Genomic DNA, 22400 nt, shown 5'->3' on the forward strand with positions numbered 1-22400 from the left:
CCTTAATATGGATAACATTAGTTGCAGGCTTACTCCTTTCCAGGCACTGGAACTTCCCAGGGTGAAGCTCTTTCCATGCATTATCGCACTTAATAAAAAAGGCTTGAATAATAGATAATGGTTAATGAGTACTTGCTATTTCAAGTGCTTCCGTGGACTATCTCATAACCTGTAGGTACTGTTGCTATGTTTTTTCATTTCAAAGATGAAGAAACTGAGGCACAGAGAAGTTAGGTCATCTTGTCCAAAGTCATACACAAGAAGCAGCAAGGTCAAACCCAGGCCTTCTGGTTCCACAGTCCAGCCTTGTAGGAGGCTAAGAGAGATTGAGTGGGTTGTCCAACTCATGGGGCCATAAAATGCAGTACCAGGGACTTGAACCCAGGTGTACCGGCTGCAGAGTCATTTCTGTTCCAATGTGCCATGTTTCTTGGGGACTTACATGCTGATTTCTTATGCACCATACCTTTATCTACCAAGCACCAGACACCTGGCCTGGAGAGCAAGGGCTATAATCACCAACCATTGCGCTCAAAGACCTTCACTGGTTCCTAGGTGCTCACAAGGTCAATCCAGACTCTTGGCCTGACTTTCAAGGTCCTCAGAAACTGGGCTGATCTCCCATCACCACATTCTTGGCTCATCTCTCTAACCAGATGAACTACCTGTTGCTTCTCATCTATCCTTAGTGCAGGGGTCAGACCTGGCACCTGGGGCCACATGTAGCCCTTGGATGTGTTCCTCTGGCAAACACAGTATTTCATGTTGCTATGTTTAGTGTCAGTATGGGATCATGGTTTTTTCCTTCCCCACCCCAAGTATTGTAATTCATTACTGTCATTACTTTTTTTTTTTTTAAGATTTTATTTATTTATTGGACAGAGAGACAGCCAGCGAGAGAGGGAACACAGCAGGGGGAGTGTGAGAAGAAGAAGCAGGCTCCCAGCGGAGGAGCCTGATGTGGGGCTCGATCCCAGAACGCCGGGATCACGCCCTGAGCCAAAGGCAGACGCTTAACGACTGCGCCACCCAGGCGCCCCTGTCATTACTTATTTTGATGTTCAAATTGTCCCAGATTTGGCCAATAGGAACCCCTCCAATCTGCCTTTTGTGTCCCTCTGATATGTCCCATCCTTCTTTTGGCATATCCTTACTTTCTGGCTCAATAAGATGGTCCAGGCTCATGTTGTAATTTTCCTCCCCCCAACCCTGAGAATCAGTCATTTCTCCAAGAAGCCTTGTTTCTGTGGTGTTTTTTTTTGTTTTTGTTTTTGTTTTTTTTTTAGTGGAGAAGCAAGATCTGGGTGCTAGGTGCTTATTATTAGAGGGGTGTCATTTTTTTGTAGGTTCTCTAAGCAGGCAGAACCAGGAATATATTTACACGTGGTACTTATAATTGAGGAATTTCACTTAAAAATCTGGACTTCCCTCCTCTTTAGAAATCTGAATATCTAATCACGATCAGCAGGGAAATTGGCAATAATCAGCTGAGCACAGTAGAGGTTCAATAATATTAGTGTTCTCACTAAAGTATGTATTGAATACCTACTGTGAGCCAGGTACTATGTTAGATAACATCACTACTAATAGCTGGTACTATATATTATGAGGCTGCAGTACTCTAGTACTTAGTTATGCACACCTTATACGCTTGTAGGCAGTGGAGTTTTACTTTCTGGTGCTTGCTTTTGATTGCTTTTTTCCCTCTAGCTGCAAGGAAGCTGGACAACCTCATATGTCCAACTCACTCAAAGCCCAGCTCAAATGCCCCCTCCTCCTTGGGGCTGCCCCCAGTATCCCCTTTTGGTGGTCACTTCTCCATTCTATAGGCTCTATACCCTTCACCTAACATTTACCACCTTCTATCCTGAATTATAGGTTTTTAGTTCATCTACTGTTATTAATATTCTCTTTCTGATAGAAGACTATACACTCCTTGAGGGCAGGGGCTGTGTCCATCTTGCTCATAGTATGTCCCTTAAATATTAATATCAAACCTGGCATTCAGTGACAATTTCCATCAGAAACAAATACTGTCGAGCCTCCTATTTCATGTGGAGTAGTGTATATATGGCAGATAGTGCTGATACAAGTGTGAGCAAAACAAACAGTTATGAGCTCACAGAGCTTATTGACTGTTGGGGGAAAGATATTAATAAAAATCACATAATATGTATTTACAGATGATTTGAAAAACAAATGATCTATATTTGCACTATTGTCCCCTGTTGACTTTATACATATACATACACCTTTAGAAAATATATAGTATTGGTTGTTTTGTTTTCCGCTTCAGGGGATGTCTTTCTTTTTTCATTCCACAATATGTCTTATAGAGTTAAATAGGTTTACATCATCTTTTTTAAAGTGATACGTAGGAGTCGTGAGTAAGGATACTTCATTTCCCGATTGTTGGACATTTAGAATGTTTTTGGTTTTTGCTTTTGCATTACAAACAAGGATGCAACATGTTTCTCTGTGTACTCATGCTTGTTTATCTGGTAGAGTCCAAGAAATCAAATTGCTGGGTCATAGGGTTGCCTTTCTTTTTCATTTTTTGTTCTAAACACATTTGTATCCTTGGAATTCATGTATTATTTTTGTGATAAAAAGTAAAAAATAGAAAGAAGTAGGTAGAATTTTTGTGTTGTTGGCTCTTAAGAAGTAGAGGTGCCTAATCATTGTCACATGACTGTTATATAAGCTGCTAATCATTATGTAATGAAATCTGAAAAGGATGCTTCTATAATTCCACATCACCAAGCAGAGAAATCTCAGGCCTTCAACCCCATCTAAAGGATGAGAAACATGGTTCTCTACAGAGACTTTGGGCCCTCTCGGATATAAAACATCACGCATCTTAATGACCAGGGTTTCAAAAACTCCCTAAAAATCGATTTCCCTCTTGCCTGCCCCAGAACCACAGAGTTGTAAGGGGCTTCTTAACAGTCTCATGCAGTCTTTTAACAGTTTCCAAAGGACAATTTTGAGTCGTTGCAAAGGCAGAGAGTTCTGTGCGACAGTTTTTCTTAGCTGAAATTCCTATAAACACCATCAATCTGCAGATGATTAAGAGAGGAGTTTAAACTGAGCCAATAAAGGATGCAGCACACAAAGACCTTGAGTGCTGCTCAGATAGCAACAGATACAGTCATCACTGCTGTTGGAATAGCACGTTGCGGGGTCTCCAAATGCTTCCCTGTGTATTATGTTACTGACTCCTCTGAGGCAAGACCTGCTGGCTGTAGCTGGGGACACTAAGGCTGAGAGAGAATCGTGCACTCAAGGAACATCTGTTGGACACATCCTGATCGGTCATGTGCAGAGCTCAGGGGAAACACAGGTGAGAGAGATGAGTAATGAGTTCCAGGTCTTGGGGGGGTGTCAGGCTTAAAATGAATGAATGAATATATATATACATATGAATATATATATACACACATGCACACACACACATATACACATATATACTTCTATATATACTTCTTTTTTTTTTTTTTTTTTTTAAAGATTTTATTTATTTATTTGACAGAGAGAGACAGCCAGTGAGAGAGGGAACACAAGCAGGGTGAGTGGGAGAGGAAGAAGCAGGCTCCCAGCAGAGGAGCCTGATGTGGGGCTCGATCCCACAACACCGGGCTCACGCCCTGAGCCGAAGGCAGATGCACTCAAGGACTGAGCCACCCAGGCGCCCCTCTATATATACTTCTATATAAAGAGAAAAGAAGAAGTGAGGGGAAGAACAATTACACTGAGGGAACAGCATATAGAGGCACAGAGGCCAGAAGGGTAGAAGAGCATGTTGGAGGAAGAGAACATGGCATGGAGTGGGCTCTGAGTTTTTTTTTTTTTTTTCTTAATTAAAGAGCTTATTTAGAAAGAGGGAGTATGCAAGAGTTGGGCAGAGGGAGAGGGAGAGAGAGAATCCCAAACAGACTCTGGGTTGAGGACAGAGCCCCATGTGGGGCTCCATCTCACGACTCTGAGATCAGGACCTGAGGTGAAATCAAGAGTCCTGCGCTTAAGTGACTGAACCATCCAGATGCCCCACTGAGTCCTCAATAAATGTCTAGGGTAAGTTGGGGAGGGGGAGGTAGAGAGAGAGAGAGAGAGAGAGAGAGAGGATGGTGATTCAATTGCAAATATGTTGGCCAAAGTGTTGGTATGTACTAGGCACTTTGCAATCAGTAAGGATTCAGTGAGTGGTGAACCACAAAAGCTGAGTCCACGGTGAGCTCACACTTTGGTGGGAGTATAGACAAATCCATGAAGTGAAGCGACAAGCCACCATGATTGATGCCAGCGTAGACCAGGCAGGTACTCCAGATGTCTGGTGAAAAGTCACAAAGCAAGGAGGCAATATTTTGCCTTGGTCTTCCTCAACGCTGGCTTCCACCTGGGGATGTTGAGGGCAGAGGTCGGCTCCTTTGACTTAACCAGGTTTTAAAAACAAAACTTATTTAAATCTTTACTATATGCCTGTTATTGTAATAAGCATTTTCCATGTATTAATTCACTCAATTCTCACATGGATCCCAGCAGGCGGTATTATTAGTATTCCATTTTACAAATGAAAAAGCTGAGGCTCAGAGAGGTTAGGTAACTTGCCCGAGGTCACGCAGCTAGTAAGTGGCAAAGGCAAAGCTGCGAGCCCCGTTCTTAAAGATAGCCAGTAACATCAAAAGTCCTCTCAAGGCTAGATTCCATCTCGCATGATGCTGGGGATCTCACTTGCTCTTTTAAGCCTCGGTATTTGCGTCTGTAAAATGGGGCGGGGGCGAGGGCTCGAACCGTTAGCGTCTGCTCAGGCGCAGCTGGGAGCGCAGCTCGCGGATCATCTGGACAAGGGACAAGTCCGGGAGGCGGAGGCCGGGGATCATTCAGTCTGCGCTCACAGTCCCGGCCTCCACCTCCCGGCTCCAGACCGGTTCCCATGACAACCCGGCCAGCCACCATCCTGGGGCTGGCGTGCGTCACGTCCGGCCCGTTTGTTTCCGGGTCTAGCCCCAGTCTCGGCGGCGACGGCCCTCCAAGGCCCAGAGCCGGATTCCGCTACTCGCCTGCTCACTCTTCTGCCTCCCGTTTCTTCCTCCACCGCCCACGACCAACGGCCTCTCCCCGGCCCAACGCGCAGCCGCGGCCCAGCCTCTCTTTGGGCCCGCCTCCGAAGGACGTCACTTCCTGGCCGAGTGTTTCCGGGTCGCAGCTTGTCCCGGGGTACTGGCCTCGGTCCCCTGCAGCCGGCCGGAGCGACGAGAGCCCAGCCGGGCCCGGCTCCGGCGGCGGCCGCGGCTCCTTCTGGATTCCCTCGGCCGGGGCGTCCTCGGCGGCAGTGCCGGGGTGAGTGCGGGGCGGCCGCGGGCGGAAACGGCCTCCGGCGCTTCCCAGGGCAGAGGGGGCGCCCGACTCGGCGGGGCTTGGCCGGCGCGGGAGTGGGGTCCCCTCGCAGCCGGCGGGGGCGACGGGCGGCCCCGCCTTTTCGGCCTCCCGAGAGCCCACCTTGTTCTCAGAATCCCCACTCCCCCGAGGGCTACCTCGCAAACTCCTGGGACCGGCCATGGGTGGCTCAGGGCAGCTCAGGAGGAACACCCCCTCTTCGGCGACTAACCAAGCAGGAGGCCACCCCGACTCCACCGTGAGGCAGTTACCGCGCAGTGGTCCCCAGCCCAGTCTCTGGCAGCAGAGCTGGGTTTGTACTCACTGTGTGACCTTGGACAAGTCATTTCATCTTCTGAGCCTCATTTCCTAATTAGTTAAATGGGAGTGAACGTGCCTGCTAGGGCCGTGGTGGGGATGAAATGAGATGATGCTTGTGAAGCACGGTCTCTGGCATACAGCAGGCGTCCAATAAATGATAGCTGCTGTTAATTCATTCACAAACCCGTAAAGGGCCAGAGTTTGGGACTGGGGTGTTTTTCACAACTGATACGGCCCTCAGAGGCTGTAGGAATGACCAGATTGGGAATAGCAGCCGCCAGCTTCTGTCCCAGCGGGGAGGAGAAACTGCTTCCTTCAGAGCCCCTCTGAGAGGCAGCCGCCAGTAAGGAAGCCCGTTTTCAGCACCACCGAGGTTATATTCAAAGGTTTGCAAGTCTTGTCTCTGAATTTCTCTGGAATCTGATTGGGGTCTGGGGACCCTCTGGTGTGTCACAGCCAGTGCAAGGTGCCTTGGATGTGTCTTCGGAACCTCGGATTTGGAATGAGTGCAAAGGAGTGGGGGGTTAGGAGGTGGAGGGGGTTGAACTGCTTGCTCTCCTCTTGCTGCTGTTTGGAGGCTGAGGGAACTCTGAGCTGGCTGAAGCTAGACCAGAGATCTGTAAACCTGTGGACTGGGGCAGTGCTGGGACCAAAATAGCTTCTGCCTGTGCAGGGAGGGGGCGCCTTCAAATGCTGCTTGGGGAGGGTTTCTGCTTGAATGGGCCAGCTGAGGTAAAGCCAAGCTCATGCTTTGCTACCCCCAAATCATTTCAGTTCCCTTCAGTGGGGTTTTAAACAGGTACAGCTTTCCTTTGAGATGCCTAAAAAATAATCTTTAGAAAGATAATAATCCTTAAAAAGCCACCACCTGCCTGACTATATATGTAATATTTCCCTCTTCATTGATTTGTTTTTCAAAGGGAGTCCAGATTGTGGGTGCGGGCTGTGCTGACCGGGCCTGTTGGCTCTGGGCACCCGCCTGACGCTGTTAGGGATGTTCACAGTGCCATTTTCCCCCCACCAGACTGGCACGTCATGGTGTTCCAATCCTTGGGTTGCTTGGAGAAATTAACGGCTTCTGTCATTGCGCTGTCTAGTCTCCTTTAACCACGCTGTTTTTGCAGAGAGCGTGTTTTTTGTTGTTCTTGCAGAGTGCTGGGAATAAATTGCTGGCTCTATGCTCAGAAAAGACACCAGCTATGACCAGCTACAATGCAGCCTGTATTCTCAGAAAATGTATTCAGGAGGGATGATGTCAGCTGCCTCACCACTGGCCGGTCTCTGGCCAGCCTCTTCCCTTGGCCCTTGAGCTTACATCATAAAGAGATCTGTGGCTCTTCCAGCCCTGTTCTGTGTGGGAAGATGTGAATTTTGCTACTATAGGAATTTTTAGAACTCAACTCTGCTCGCCCTGCCATAGGGTGCTCTAACTTAGCCAAGCCCTTTCAAGTAGAACTGTCCAGCAGACGCCTCAGGACAGCTTTGCCTAGAAGCAGAACAGCTCAGAGCTTGAGTCAGGGTTTTGCCTTGGACCTAGATTCGGACCTCAGATCCACTTCTTCCTGCCCTGTAACTCGGGACAAGTGATTTGGCCGTGAGGAACCTCAGTTTCCTCTTTAACCTTGGGGCTGTCCTGTGGGTTTCATTGATTTTCATCACGCCCTTAGCAGAGAGCCCTCATGTACGAATCCCTTGGTGAATGGGAGATTGTAGCAATAAATGAGTGAGATAAATGGAGAAAAAAATCCCCAGGCCTCAGGGCCTACCAACCCAAGTTCAGATTCCAGCTCTGACCCTTGGAAGTTCCACTGGGCAGGTGGTTTCATGGCTGACCCTTGGTTTCCTTCTGGTGTTGTCATGAAGATTAAATGGGGTGATGCATTTAAAGCAGAAGGCCCTGTGCTTAGTGTGTAGTAGGACCTCAGTGATTACTCGTTCCCTTCTCTCTTTCCTTAATTATTTCTTAGCATTCATTTCCTTTTACCCTTTTCCTCACCTGTCTATGTTGGCTCAAGATTCACCATAGATTCGTTTCCTATCCTTGACTTTAGGATTTGGAACACCAGTTGGGCTGCTTGGATCCCTTTTCCTTGTTTGTTGTGTGCCAGCAACAAACGGGTGTGGACTGTGGTGTGATTACAGAGCAGCAGACACGGAGCTTGAGGGTGGCTGACTTTGTTTAAAAAAAAAAAAAAAAAATCAGCTTTTATAGGCCCAAAGCTGACTTCCTTGGAGAAAAATCAAGGCAGTATTTAGGAGGCTTGATATCCCTCTGTTTAAATTCTTCTCAGATGTACCAAAAAATAGTCCCTGGCACCAGAGGCAGGATGGAAGTTTCTCTTAGATGAATAAAAAATGGTAAATACATACGGGTTTTTATTAGCAAGGACAGTGATGTCTTCTCTCGGGTTGCAGTACATACTTTGATAATAAGCTCTTTCAACTAGAATTGAGGGCAGGGCTGTGGCTTCCCAACTGCTGTCCCTTAACGCCCACCCCATATCCCCCCACTGCACCCATCCTAGGGCCTGGCACGAGATAGGTGCTGCATAAATGCTTGTTGAACTCAGGAATCATGGGGTATGGGGAGGAACACAGGTGCCACAGAAGGTCAGGCTTGGAATCTTGGCTTCACTAACCCTGGCTACTTACAGCCTGTCATGTCATGGAGCCTGTGTTCCTTCTCTCTCCAGCTGATCTCTCAGGATTCTTGGAGAGCTCAGTGAGAAACCGAAGGAGTGGCATCATGAACGCATCATTCATTCCGCCTGTTTTATCGAACACCTACCGTGTGCCAGGCTGTGTGTCAGGCACCATGGTGAACAAAACAGATGTGGTCCTTGCCTTTGTGGAGCTTACTGGGTAATGGGGAGTACAAAGAGAAGTTAGTAAATGAATAAAGAAAGTTGATAATTTCAGATGGTGATTATCCCAGGATAATGGAATAATGAGGGACTGGGAAGGAGGGAGTTACTCTGCTGGGGTTGCTAGCGAGGCCTCCGAGGGGTGACATTTGAGCTAAGGCCTGAATAATGAGAGTGAGCCAGCTATGGGAAGGATCAGAGGAAGAACACGCAAAAGGAACAACATGGGCAAAGGTCCTGAGACAGAAATGAGCTTGGTGTATTTGAGGAACAGACAGAAAGGTCCCTGTGGTTCGAACTTAGAGGGAAAGGGAAGATGGCTATGAGAGGGGAGCAGGAGTAGACCATGTGAAGCCTTTGACCTTGGTCAGGAGGTAGAATTTTATTCTGATGGACTTAGGTTTGCCTCCTGTGCTCTTCTAGTGTGTTCGTTCCCGAAGCGTTGGGCTCCCTTGGCAGGGCAGTGGATGGGAGAAGGTGGCCTCTCTGTCCGCACTTCTTCCACACATCTCACCCCTCACCTCATAGTTCAGATCCTCAGAAGTCTTCCCAAAGGAGAAGCCAGGCGAGTGGCTTGGGACACGGCTGATTTTATTGACCTCATGATTGCCACCGGGTTCGTAGGCCGTTGGCACTTCTGAGCTGAAGTCAGATCTGCCTGCACAGGCTGTCCCGTCCCTGCAGCTTCCTTCTCAGTCCCGGGCCGTCTCCGCAGCCGGCGAGAGCCTCCTTCGCTGAGGTGCTTACGAAGCACATACGCCGCCTCTGGCTCTGCGCTTGGGTTACCTCAATGAGGACTTGAGTCCGCATCCCTGCGCCCCTGGAGCTCGTGGTCAGAGTGCGCGAGGGCGAGGACGCGCGTGGCCCCCGGGCGGACGTATCTGCCCGCTCTGATCTTCGCTTCTTGAGGATGCCTGGCGTCGTGGCAGGGGTGTAGCAGCCTCAGAGCAGGGATAGCCGCCCGTATGTGCCAAGGGCTTATTTCAAGCCCGTCCTCTGTGCAGAGCTTTATATGCTACGGCACATGATCCTTCCACCAATTCTGGACTGTAGCTGCTATTACCAACCCCCGTTTTTAGATGAGAAGACGGGTCCACAGAGGCTGAGTAATTTACCCAAGAGCCCAGAGAAGCGGACCCGAGATTCACGCCCAGGCAATCTGGCTTTGGGATCTGTTCGTAACGCCTTGCTGCGCCGCCTCCCCGGCCCTGGCAGCACCCTCGATGAATCCAGATGGGCTCCCGGCTCTGTGGCACCAACGCCATTGCTTGTTCTGTGGCCAGGCGGACAGCAGGAGTGTACAAATTTGGTGTACCCCCGAATGTTCTGTCCTCTCCCGGTGGGACTGTAAACCTCTGTTAAGGTGGAGGGGAACGCAGGCTGTCAAAGGCCCGTAGAACATTCTCCGGGGTCGGCAGCCAGTGTGGTACGGTCACGTGCCTCTCCCCCTTGCTTTGAACTCTTCAGGGGCTTCGCATGCCTCTCTGAATACACTGTGCCGTTGGGGCACGGGGTGCTGTCCTGATGGTGCTTGCAGCTTCGTGTCTGCTCCCTGCCTTCCCTTCCCCTCGCTGCCTCAGCCACACTGGCCTTTCTGTTCGTAGGCCAGGCTCCTTCCTGCCTCAGGAAAGCAGGGTGTGGTGGTGAAGGGCGTAGACTTTGGAGCCAGGCTGCCTGGGCTCTCCGCTCTGCCTCTTCGTGGTTCTGTAGCTTTGGGCACTTTCTTAACATTTCTGTATCTTAGTTTTTACATCTGAAAGATGGGGATCCTATCTCCTAGGGTTGTTTAAGAAGACGAAATGCGTTAGCATGCCGAAGTGCCTGGCGCGTAGTAAGCGCGGGTAGGGGCCTTCCTCCCTGGCGACACCTCTGCTGTTACATTCCCCGCCCACCTCTTTGCTTGGCAAACTCCTCATTCCTCAGGTCTAACCACCAGTGCCGGGGGGCGGGGGGCTACTTTTATTTGAAACTCCTCCTGCTCCCCACAAAGCCAGGTTAGGTGCTCCTAATCATATTCTTCCTTGATGGGTTCAGCAAAGTCAGGGACCTGTTTGTCTTGTTTCCACGACAACTTTGCACATAGTCCGTGTTCAGTAACTGTGCTGAATGAATGAGCAGAAAGGGGCCAAGGGCTGGTGACGCCCGGCGTAGCTCAGGCCAGTTCTGTCTTTTGTCTCAGCAGCCACGCGCTGGGATGTGGACCATTTCGAGCAATGACGTGCTTCTTGTTCTTCCCCTTCCAGAACACGCCCCCAGTGCAGGTGGGCAACATGTCAGTGCTTTTAGCAATGTCCCTGCCTCGAACCCAGAAACCATGGAGGAGATAAGGTAGCCCCCAGGTCCCTGGATCCGATGGGGAAGCCCAGTTCAATGGATACAAAATACAAGGATGACTTATTTCGGAAGTACGTGCAGTTCCATGAGGGCAGAGTGGACAGCAGCCCCAGCAAGCAGCGGCCTGGCAATGACGAGTACCTTCGGGTGGCAGCCTCGACCCTGCTCAGCCTCCACAAGGTGGATCCCTTTTATCGATTCCGGCTGATCCAGTTCTATGAGGTGGTGGAGAGCTCCCTGCGCTCGCTAAGCTCCTCCAGCCTGCGGGCTTTGCACTGCGCCTTCAGCGTGCTGGAAACGGTGGGCATCAACCTCTTCCTCTACCCGTGGAAGAAGGAATTCAGAAGCATCAAGGTAAGGTCTAGGGAAGGGCATTCCGCACTGGTCTCCCTTCCTCCCCTCCCAGTCTGACCTGAGAGGGCTTGTGCCGATTACATGCCTCCTCTGCCCGCAGACCCTCCCGTCTTCCCCATTGCCTTCGATGTAACAACTAGAAGTCCCCCCCGTGGCTCCCTACCTTGCTGTCTGACCAGTGTCATCTCTTTACTGGGTCCCTGCCCCTGGCAGCTCCCACCTGAAGCTGTGAGGTTGGAAAGGCAGGCAGCAGCCTGGCGGTGCAGGGCCTTGAAGCCCAGGGCAAAGGCCTTGAATGTACCCTAAGTAGGCTGGGAAGCAAGGCAGGCCGGGATCAGGTTTCCATTCGCAAAGCTTCTTTCTGACTGTTGTATGGGAAATAGACTAGCGGGGCAGCGAGAATAGTTAGGAGGCTGCCACCGATGTTGGGGTACTCTGAGAGCTGGTTTGGACTAAGTAGTAACAGACAGGAGGGTGGAGGATGGATTTAAGAGAAAGAGAGCTCTGAATCATTCGGAGGCAGTGATGGCTCGGGAGAGTTTCCACAAAGCCAGACTGTTATTCTTCAGAACTTCGCAGAGATGCCAGAAAGGAATATTCTCCTTGCTCACGGGGCGCGCTGCCTCTGCTCCGATCCCTTCTCTTCATCCACGTTTGCCCTGTTTCCTCTTCATATGGAGCAGAGCCACTGAGCCCCATATGGGAAGTGGCTGTGTGCCCTCTGCTCGAGGCGGGAGTGCCGGCGCCTTCCCTCCCGCCGTGTGCCGCGCTGGCCCCGGCCTGCCGCAGTGACGCAGTGACGGGCTGCCGACACCCTGCCTCCGCCTTGGGGGTGCGGCGCTCTGAAGCCGGCTCCGCGTGTGTCTCAGAGAGCAAATCGCGCCTCTCTTTTTCTGTCCCCTTCCTTCTCCTAGACCTACACGGGCCCCTTCGTTTATTATGTCAAGTCGTCGTTACTGGAAGAGGACGTCCGAGCCATCCTGCATTACATGGGCTACGTGCCGGAGTTAGGGACCGCGTACAAACTCAAGGAGCTCGTGGAGACCCTCCAGGTGAAGATGGTCTCCTTCGAGCTGTTTCTGGCCAAGGTGGAGTGTGAGCAGATGCTGGAAATCCACTCCCAAGTCAAGGACAAGGGCTACTCCGAGCTGGACGTGGTGAACGAGCGCAAGAGCAGCGCGGAGGATGTGCGTGGCTGCTCGGAGGCCCTGCGGCGGCGCGCTGAGGGCCGGGAGCACCTGACGGCCTCCATGGCCCGCGTGGCGCTCCAGAAGTCAGCCAGCGAGCGGGCGGCCAAGGACTACTACAAGCCTCGGGTGACCAAGCCCTCGAGGTCGGTAGACGCCTACGACAGCTACTGGGAGAGCCGGAAGCCACCCCTGAAGGCCTCGTTGAGCCTGCGGAAGGAGCCCGTGGCACCAGACCTGGGGGACGACCTCAAGGATGAGATCATCCGCCCGTCTGCGTCGCTCCTGACCATGTCCAGCTCCCCCCACGGAAGCCCGGATGACCTGCCATCCCCTTCCCCCAACAACGGCCTCGGCCTGCTGCGCGGCACATACTTCTCTGCTCAGGACGACGTGGATCTGTACACAGACTCGGAGCCTAGGGCCGCATACCGGAGGCAGGACGCCCTGCGGCCGGACGTGTGGCTGGTCCGAAATGATGCCCACCCCCTCTACCACAAGCGCTCACCCCCCGCCAAAGAGTCCTCCCTGTCCAAGTGCCAAAACTGCGGGCTGTCCTGCAGCTCCTCCCTCTGCCAGCGCTGCGACAGCCTGCTCGCCTGTCCCCCAGCCACCAAGCCGGGCGCCTTCCCTGGCAAGGCCTCTGCCCACGACAGCCTGGCCCACGGGTCGTCTCTGCGGGAGAAGTACGCGGGCCAGACGCAGGGCCTGGAGCGGCTGCCGCACCTCCACCCGAAATCCAAGCCCTCCACCACAGCCACCTCCCGCTGTGGCTTCTGTAACCGCCCGGGTGCCACCAACACCTGCACTCAGTGTTCAAAAGTCTCCTGCGACGGCTGTCTCAGCGCCTACCATTACGACCCCTGCTGCAAAAAGAATGAGCTGCACAAGTTCATGCCCAACAACCAGCTGAACTACAAGTCCACCCAGCTCTCCCATCTCGTGTATAGATAGATTGGACCTCGCACCCCCTGCTCCAAGGGCTACACCACTGACTTTCCGGCTCTCCCTGCGGGGAAGAAATGTTAACCTGTCGATCTCAGAAGCAGAGCCTGCATTTGACCACGTAGGTGTCAGGGGATATGGGCTTGTCTGCACTATGTGGGAGTTCACTTGGTGGCCCAGATATTTCAACCGATGGCTGCTTTGTCGCCTGACAAGGGAGAGGGTGGCACTTCCGTTCCGATTCATTTTTGCTAATCTCTCCACACTCCCTGTTCCATTGTTCGTTTTGTTTTTGAAGAGGATTTCAATCTCCGAGACCCTTGTCACACCCACCCCTCCCGCTGCAAAGCCAACTTGGACTGGGAAGGGCCCTCCAGGTCACCTCCAAATGCCCACCTGGAGCGCCGAGCTAGAGGCCTGTTGGCTTGTGAAATGAGCCCTCCTGCCACACCGGGCCTCTTCCCGTGGCTCATCCTTTGGCCGCCCTGTTCCCAAACGCAAGGATCCCCGCCGGGACTCCCCCACCCCGCTGACTTCCAGCTGTCTAAGCCTCAAGCGTGGACGGAGTCCAGTCGTCACTGAATGGCATCCTGTTGCCACCACAGCTCGGTTCGGCCCGTGGTGTTCGTGCACTTTGCTCCGGCGCATCCAAGTGTGGGCCTTCCGTGGCAGGATGGACTGTTCCCCCTTTCTTTTGTTTGCACATGCCCTTCTTACTGTACTGTAAATAGATATTTTTGAGATTTATTTTTAAATAAATATTCAACTTGCCGTGTGTTTCCAAGTGGTTAAAACATGAATTATGTAGCTATTTATACAAACGGCCTGGGTTCTCTAGTCTTCCAAGGGCGGGTCTCATGCCCTCCCGTGTTGTATCCTACACACACCACAGCCCGTGGGTAGAGCGGAGAGTGTGGGGGCAGAGGAGGAACGGACGATGTCCCGGAGTCGGTGGAGCGCCACTGTCTTCCCTGTAATAAATCTCTATATACCTACCTCCAGCGTACACTTAGGGGCTAGTGCAGGCCGGGGTCTGCGCCTGCGCACCGCGGGAACCTCGTGACCTTCAGGAGCCTCGCTCTGCAGATCGACAGGCTGGTCTTTGCCACCCGCTGCGTGTGAACCTCGCACTCCAAACGTCTTGAGTCTTGTTTCAGAAGGAAAATCCTATGGGATTCCCCCCACCCCTCCATCTCAGCCCTTTGCGCCTGTTTCCAGGACTCCTCTGCAACATCCGTGATCTTTTTTGCACTAAAAGTGGGCCCGAGTCAGCGTGTGCCCAGCCAACGGACGTCTCCTGAGATACTCAGCTGAGCCTCAGTGCTTCCAAACCCGAAGGCCCCTAAACTCCGAATGACTGACCCCTGGGTTTTCCTTTTGGGGTGCAGAGCAGGAGCGGGGCAAGAATTGGAAACTAAAACCGCTTCCTTGTGAACTATTATATTTTAGCCATAAGTGTTTGTGCTGTACAGAATATTATAGGAATTTACATGCAGTGGGTTTTCTGGTAGTAGAAGGAGGTATTCAGCTCTTGAACAAATTTAAATCTGGCTGAATCCTGAGGCCACTGTGAATTTGCTGATGTTCTTCCAACTCAGTGGAGTGATTTTAAGGTTTTCCAAATCTTCTGTGGCTCTTTTTATCTGGTAGAGCACATGTAGATACTCAGTGTGTGTATACAGCTGGATTTCACCCACCTTTATTACTAAGAGCAGCCCACTCTGCGGTCGTCCTCTCTGGTGTTCTTCCTTTCCACGTTCCGCAAGTGTCAATGCCCCTTTTACTCCTGGGGGCGCTAGTTTGCTCGTTTTCCATTCCCAGTTCGCTCCAGCACTACACGAACGTCATCAACCGTGATGCCAGGTCACTTATGCGGTGGGCAGAGCAGGAGTGCCCACCCCGTCCTGGGAGAGAAGCTCTGGCACACGTGCCATCACGGAAATACTGTTCACAGACTGGAACAGAAGACGCTCTGACCCCGTCCTTGGTGTGTACCTTACTGTATGAGGTTGCCGTGATTGAGCTGGATAAATATATGCTAATTTAAAAAGGCACATGTTTTGCATTTGATTTCTACCAAGAGTTGAAATGTTGAGAGATGATTTAAAAAGTAATAAAGTGTCTTCCATTATTAAACCAAGTGTTTGGGGTTTTATCTCCCTCCCTCCTTGCTGCTTTTGAAGTTTGGGTTGCTTGGAATTTTTTGTTCGGTGGTTTTGCCCAAACCGCATTCTTCAATGACAGGACTCACATTTTCTCCACAAGACTGGGACGTGACAACAGCCGGCATTCGGCCTGCGAGAGCTCGCACCGTGAGCCGGGTCATGCTGGGACTTTACGTGCAGGATTCCGTGTGACAGTGTCAGCCCTCCGGTAAGCTAGGTAGTGTTACGATCCCCATCTTACAGATGGGGAAGCTGAGGTGTGCAGAGCTCACCATGGCTCTCAGGACTGGGACTGAAGACGCCAGGCGAAATGGCTGTGGGTGGTGATCGGCAGGTCTTACTAAATAACGCTGGAGGACATAATGACAAAAATGAATTACATCTTTAATTCTTTTGATCCATTTAAATGCCTTAAGGAGGAAGTCCATGCAGAAGTGCTAGTTTGTGTTGACCAAAGAGGAAGCAGGCGGTGGGCACGGAGCCTCAGCGGGGTCTTAGCTAGGTGTTCAGTTGCCTTCTGTCGGGAGCAGGCCACACTGCTTCCCATCTACAGCAGTGATAGAGCCCTTCACAAATCAACTTAAGTGTTTTTTAACAGGAAGATTGACTTGAAAGCGAGGTGTATGGCAAAAATCTTGAGGGTGGTCTCAGAGCAGCTGTGGTTTGGGACATCCGGGCCCTCGGTAGCAGCAGAGTCTCTGCGGGACGGTCACCACTGCGGGGTTGGCCCCTACAAGGCACCTCAGCTGTCGGGGAGACAAGAAGCAGGTTTCTCCATTTCATGCACCGGCGAACAAATCATCCAGGCCCAGGGCCAGACCGAGGCCCAAGTGAGTGTGGGCTGTGGTTTTAGCTACAGCGTAGGAAATGGCGCTGCTGGGCACGGCGGCTTCCTGGAGATGCACCCCCGGCCCCGGAGAGCAAAGAAGCCAGACACTCACTCCTGCGTCCACAGCAGAGCGGTGACTTCAGAGCAGATCGCTTCCTCTGTGGATGGAAGTGACAAGCATATTTAACATCATCAGGCCCACCAGCTGTCCGTTGGCGCTGCTGCCAGCTCCGAGCACCCATCTGTGGCACCCCCACGCCTGATTACCAGTCTCAGAGGGAGAAGGGCTGTGGCAGATGCTTTGAATTGAACCCCGCTCTCCTCTCACGCTTTCTCCCTTGGTAATAGAAGCCCTGATTTTTTAGACCCATGGCCACCCGGAATAAAGACGGCCTTTCCCAGCCTCTGCTGTAGCCAGGCATGGTTACGTGCCTGTGTCTGGTTGCTGGGACGGGCAAGTGGTTCGGCTTCCAAGACATGTCTTTCAAAGGATCTTGTCCTTCTTCCCACACTGAGCCTCCTTCCTGTCTGGGATGGCTGTGCTGGTTGGACTGGAGCAGCCGTGCGAGGCTGAGGCGGAAGCCAAGTGAAGAGGAGGGTGTGGCAGCAGGTGGAAGAGGCCGAGTCCCTGATGCTTAGGCAGCCGCCATCACACCCAGCCTGCCCGCCTACCTGCAGAGTTTTTATGTAAGAGCGCAGTGAACCCTTACCTTGCTTAAACTACATTTCCCCCCATTTTCTCATTGAAGTAACCTTTTTATTTACCAATTTCATGTACATTGAACCCAGATTCAGTAATTTAACAGTTACCAAGTTGCAGTCAACCTGGTTTCCTTTCTACCTGTCCATCCACTTCCCTCCTAAATTCCTTTGAAGCAAATTCCAGATAGCTTTTTCATTTGTGAATATTTCAGTAGGTCTATCTAAAAGACAAGCACTTTTATTCTTTATTTTTTGAAAGTTTTATTTATTTAAGTAATCTCTACATCCAATGCAGGGCTTGAACTCACAACCCTGATCCACGTCGCCGTGCTCTTCTGACTGAGGCAGCCAGGCGCCCCAAGACGAGAACTTTTAAAACACCATACCATTATCACATTTAAGTTTTTAGAATTCTTTAATAGCGATAGGTATGCAGGCAGTGTTCTGATGTCCAGTTGTCATAAAGATCCATATTTTAAAAACTGTATCAGGGCTCAGATAAGGTCTGCACACTGCAGTTGGTGGCTAGATCTTTAAATCACCTTTATCCTAAAGGCTGTCCCTGTAGAGTACCCCATCTTTCTCTCTTTTTTCCCTTGAAATGTTTTTGTTAAGCTGGATTTTTAGTCTTTTCGAGTTTGCCAGAGCCTGCATCTTGCCGACTGCAGCCTCACTGTTGTTTAACATGTTCCTCTGTTCTCTCAGTCTCTGGAGTAGTGGCTCTTTTTTTTTTTTTTTTTTTTTCCTATTCCTGTTTATTTGCTGCATGTTGTACAAAAGTAGAAAAATAAACATTTCTTATGGGTATGGAGCAGGGCTGCATAAATAAGGGATTGAGAGGAAATAAGGCAGGGGTGAGGCGTGGTGCATTCATAAGGTCTGAGTCCCAGGTGGGCTGAGGGCGGGTCCAGGTTCTCAGACGCACAGGTCTCCACTGGCGACACATTTCAGGTCCCGGGTGAGGAGGCGGAAGAGGTTGAAGGTGATGGAGGCCTCGAGGCAGCCCTGGGACTCCTTTGGGGTCTTCTGGAGCCGGTGCAGCCAGTGGTGGAGGCGGCCACGGGGTCTGGGTCCTAATGTGGGCTGAGCCGGGGCGCAAGCCTGGAGCTCGGCGTGGATGTGGCGCAGCATGCGGAGGGGCTGGTCCAGGACGGCCCCCAGGGACGAGTCAGCCATGTCGCCCAGGACTTTCAGCGTCAAGTCCAGCTCTGCCTCCAAGGCCACAGGGCGCTCCCAGGCCTGCAGTAGTCTCAGGTCCCAGGCCCTGGGGAAGAGGCGAGAGCTGCAGCTCCAGTTCTTCGGCGAGAGCGACTCTTCTAAGGCATCCTTGGCCTTCTTGAAGGCTTCTAGCTCCCTCGGTGACAGAGACAGGAACCTGTCCATGTGGCAGCCCCTCTTGGTCGTGGTGGGTTTGGAAGTAGGGACAGGGCCTGCTCGGACCAAGCCCAGCACCATGGTCACCAGCACCAGGACCCACGCTGGAGCCATGGCCAGATCGCCACTGCTCTCCCCGCTGCATGGCTCTGCTTTTAGCCGGGCTCGCTGGGCAGCCCCGGCTGATGTATGTAAAGCGAAAAAGCAAATGGAAATTGGAATCTCTGCTTGGACGGGGCAGGCATACGTAGGTGGGGCCGGTCCTGAACCAGGTGAGCACGTGGATCTGGGTGAGGCTGCCTGAGCCGCGGAGACGGGGCATCCCACAAGTCCCTTCTCTGGACCTGTGCCGAGAAGGAAAGAGAAACTGAAATCCACTCGGAGAGAGAGCGCCGTTTCTGAGAAGTCCCGCTGCCTGGACAGTTTTCAGTTTAGGGGCAGCCTTCGGCTAGCTGGCTTTGGGGAACCCCTTGCTGAGGCTGAGGCAGGTGGGGGGAGGGGAGGTGTGGGTGAGGCTGCCTTAGCCAGAGGGGGCTTCCCTTTGAGGCGCGCTTGGTTCGCTGTGGTCCCGTTTGTCTCCTTTTGCTTTTGTTACCCGTGCTTTCGGCGTCATGTCTAGGAAATCCTTGCCAAATCCTATGTCCCGAAACTTTTCCCTACGTTTTCTTCTAGGAGTTTTATAGTCTTAGGTCTTACATTTAGGCCTTTAGTCCATTTTGACTTAAGTTTGTTGTGTGGCATAAGGGAAGGGTCTCACTTCAGTGTTTTGCGTTTGGATATCCAGTTTCCCCACCACCATTTGTCAAGACTGTCCACACCCGATTGTGTGTTCCTGACACCTTTGTTGAAGCCCGTTTGACCGTATACGTGAGGGTTTATTTCTGGGCTCTATTCTGTGCCACTGGTCTGTAAGTCTGTCTGTATGCCAGTCCTATAGTATTTTGGTTGCTGTAGTTTTGTGTGTAATATGTTTTGAAATCAGGAAGTGTGAGGAGTTGAACATTGTTCGTCTTTTTAAAGATCGTTTCAACTCTTCAGGGGCCCTCGAGATTCCAATATAAATGTTAAGACTTTTTTTTCTATTTCTGCAGAAATGCTATTGGGCTTTTGGTAGGGATTGCATTGAGTCGGTAGATTGCTCTGGGTCGTTGCGGACACTGTTACAACATTAAGTCTTCAATCCCATGAACGTGAGATGTCTTTGCACTTACTTGCGTCGTCTTTAATTTCTTCCAGTAATGTTTTATAGTTTTCAGTATACAGGTCTTTTGCTTCCTTGGTTAAGTTTATTTCTAAGTATTTTATTCTTTTTGATGTTATTGTGAATGGACGTGTTTTCATCATTTCCTTTTCAGATTGCTCATTGTTTGTGTATGGATAGAAGGCAACTGATTTTTTTGTGTGTTAATTTTGTATCCTGCAACTTGGTTGAATTCATTTATTAGTTCTAATAGGGTGTGTGTGTGTGTGTGTGTGAGTGAAATCTTCAGTGTTTTCTACATGAGATCATGTTATATGAGAAAAGATAAAATTTTACTTCTTTCTCTCCGATTTGGATGCCTTTTACTTTTCTTGCCTAATTGCTCCGGCTAAGACTTCCAGTACTGTGTTGAATTCAGGTGGCAAGAGTGGGCATCTTTGCTTTGTTCCTGGTCTTAGAGGAAAAGCTTCCAGTCTTTCACCATCGAGTCTGATGCTCGCTGTGGCACATATATTTTCATATGTGGCCTTTATTATGTTGAGGTAATTTCTTTCTATTCCTAGTTTGTCGAGCGTTTTTATCATGAAAGTGTGTTGAATTTTGTTAAACTTTTTTTTTTTTTTCTGCATCAGTTGAGGCAACCATGTGGTTTTTGTCCTTCGTTCTGTTAATGTGGTGCACCACGTGGTAGTTGCCCTTTGAGGCTTGCTCAGATTTGGGTTGGATTTTTTAGGAATAAGAATACTTCATAGATGTTTATTCCTTCATCGGGAGGCCCATGATGTTGAATTCTCTCCCTTTGGGATAGTAACAGCCATTAGGACTATTGTTTGGTGCTTAGATCAGTCATTTCATTGGAAGTTGCAAAATGTAGATGTTCTAATTCTAGTATTCCTTTGGCAACCGAAATACTTCTATAAAAGGAAACTTCCTTGTGCTGGTGTGACTTTACACATGTGATAAAACTGTATAGAACTAAACACACACACACTCTCACACGAGTACACATAAACTGGGTACAGTTGGAACAAGGTCTGTGGCTTGTACCAATGTCAGTTTCCCGGTTGTGATATTGTTCTGTGTTTGTGCAAGACGTTACTGCTAAGTGCAGCGTCCATGGGACCTTTTTGTATTATTTTTTGCAACTTCCTGTAAATTTGTGATTATTTTTTTAAGAGAAAAAGAAACTTCCTTTAGTTACTATTTGACTACCAGGAGTAGTTTAAGTGAGGTAAATGCTTAATTATTTGCCTTTATTTTATTACTATTTTTTTAGTAAGCTCTAGGCCCAATGTGGGGCTTGAACTCACAACCCCGAGATCAAGGGTCACATGCTCTGCCAGCTGAGGCAGCCACGTGCCCCTCTTTACCTCTATTTTTACTTAATGAGTTGATGCCTTAGAATCTCCCAACAGTGACTAATTTTTTTAAAGTATCATTAACTCCTTGATTTCAGCCTATATATATATATTTTTTTTTAAAACTTCAGTATATTTTAAGTATTTTAGTTCTTTACATTATTGTTGTCTTTTTAATGAAAAGAGCTTACATTCTTTTAAAAACAAAATACATTTAGGTTCATACTTATACTTTTTTTTTTTTTAAAGATTTTATTTACTTATTTATTTGAGAGAGAGAGAGCACAAGCAGGGGGAGGGGCAGAGGGAGAAGCAGGCTCTCTGCTGAGCAGGGAGCGCGACGCAGGGCCTGATCCCGGGACTCCAGGATCATGACCTGAGCCAAAGGCAGACGTTTAACTGACCGAGCCACCCAGGCGCCCCTCCATACTTAACACTTTAAATTATAATTCAGGACCACAGGATTTTTACTTCACCTCACCTGCCTTTCCCCACGCTAAGAATCCTGGTTCTCAAGGACACTAGGAAAGCCATTACTGATTTTCATTTTGCCACCTACGACCTGACCTAACCTTGACTGACAGGAGGGAGCCACGGGAGCCACGGCTCCTTGGAGAGGGTATCAGTTACCGCCTACAGAGCAGGGCAGAACTGAGGCTCCTGTTTGTAAGTTTCCAGGTAGGATTAACTCCTGGTTGCCCATGACGCTGTTAGTAAATGAGACGTCAGAGATAGAGGTGAAGCCAGGGCAGGGGTAATGCAGCTCCAGTGCAGTTCTTTACCTTCCCTTCCCTGCCCCAGACGAGCCCCTGCTCCCGGTGTTGACCTTTCCAGCCTTTGCTCACGCTTTCACTGGACTTGTCTGCATTCTAAAGCACCGTCATTTCATATCGCTTTGTGTGGTTTTATAGGTGCTCGGCACTCTGTCCTTGCCATGGCTCGGTCTCCCCTCCTCTCAGTGTTCTGAGATGTAACCGTGTTGATGCGTTCATTCTAGTTTCGTACGCTCATCCAGCCTCTCGCTGCTGCACAGGGTGCCTTCCGTGACTGTGCCACAGCTTATCGGCTCTCCTGGTGAGAAACATTTAGCTTGTTTCCAATCAGGTGCTATTGCAGATATTCTTACGGGTGTCTCCTGGTGCAAGAGTGTGTAGGAATTTTTCTAGGGCAGGGGTGGGCAGGCTTTTTCTGCAAATGGCTAGGTAGTGAGTATTTTCGGCTTCGGGAGGCAAGAGGAAAAAGAAAAGTTATGCAGGTACTTACATAACGAGAGAAAAAATTTCCATACATTTTTAAAAAAGATTTTATTTATTTATTTGAGAGAGAGACAGAGATAGCGACAGAGAGCACGAGTGGGGAGGAGAGGGAGAAATAGGCTCCAGCTGAGCAG

The 22400-nt window shown here is 50.2% G+C and overlaps 2 protein-coding genes across 3 annotated transcripts; one reads left to right on the top strand and one right to left on the bottom strand.

Moving 5' to 3' along the window:
- Positions 1-5174: 5174 nt before the first annotated feature.
- Positions 5175-15517, top strand: SPATA2 (spermatogenesis associated 2). 2 transcript variants are annotated; one of them, XM_087853510.1, is made up of 3 exons: positions 5175-5340; positions 10744-11249; positions 12164-15517. In XM_087853510.1, the coding sequence occupies exons 2-3, from the start codon at positions 10914-10916 to the stop codon at positions 13388-13390; spliced, it is 1563 nt and encodes a 520-aa protein (XP_087709636.1). In that variant the 5' UTR covers positions 5175-5340; positions 10744-10913; the 3' UTR covers positions 13391-15517. The 2 variants fall into 2 exon arrangements, with proteins under 2 accessions (XP_087709636.1, XP_045627505.1); XM_045771549.2 differs by having other exon boundaries at positions 10805-11249.
- Positions 15518-16547: 1030 nt separating this feature from the next.
- Positions 16548-21084, bottom strand: LOC123775939 (interferon lambda-1-like). The gene has a single exon (XM_087853511.1). It carries the CDS (start codon positions 18563-18565, stop codon positions 17993-17995), a length of 573 nt encoding a protein of 190 aa, XP_087709637.1. The 5' UTR covers positions 18566-21084; the 3' UTR covers positions 16548-17992.
- Positions 21085-22400: the final 1316 nt, after the last annotated feature.

This window comes from Ursus americanus, chromosome 22 (assembly GCF_024610735.1).
Source record: "Ursus americanus isolate L20-20 chromosome 22, mUrsAme1.1.p, whole genome shotgun sequence".
Taxonomy (NCBI): Eukaryota; Metazoa; Chordata; class Mammalia; order Carnivora; family Ursidae; genus Ursus; species Ursus americanus.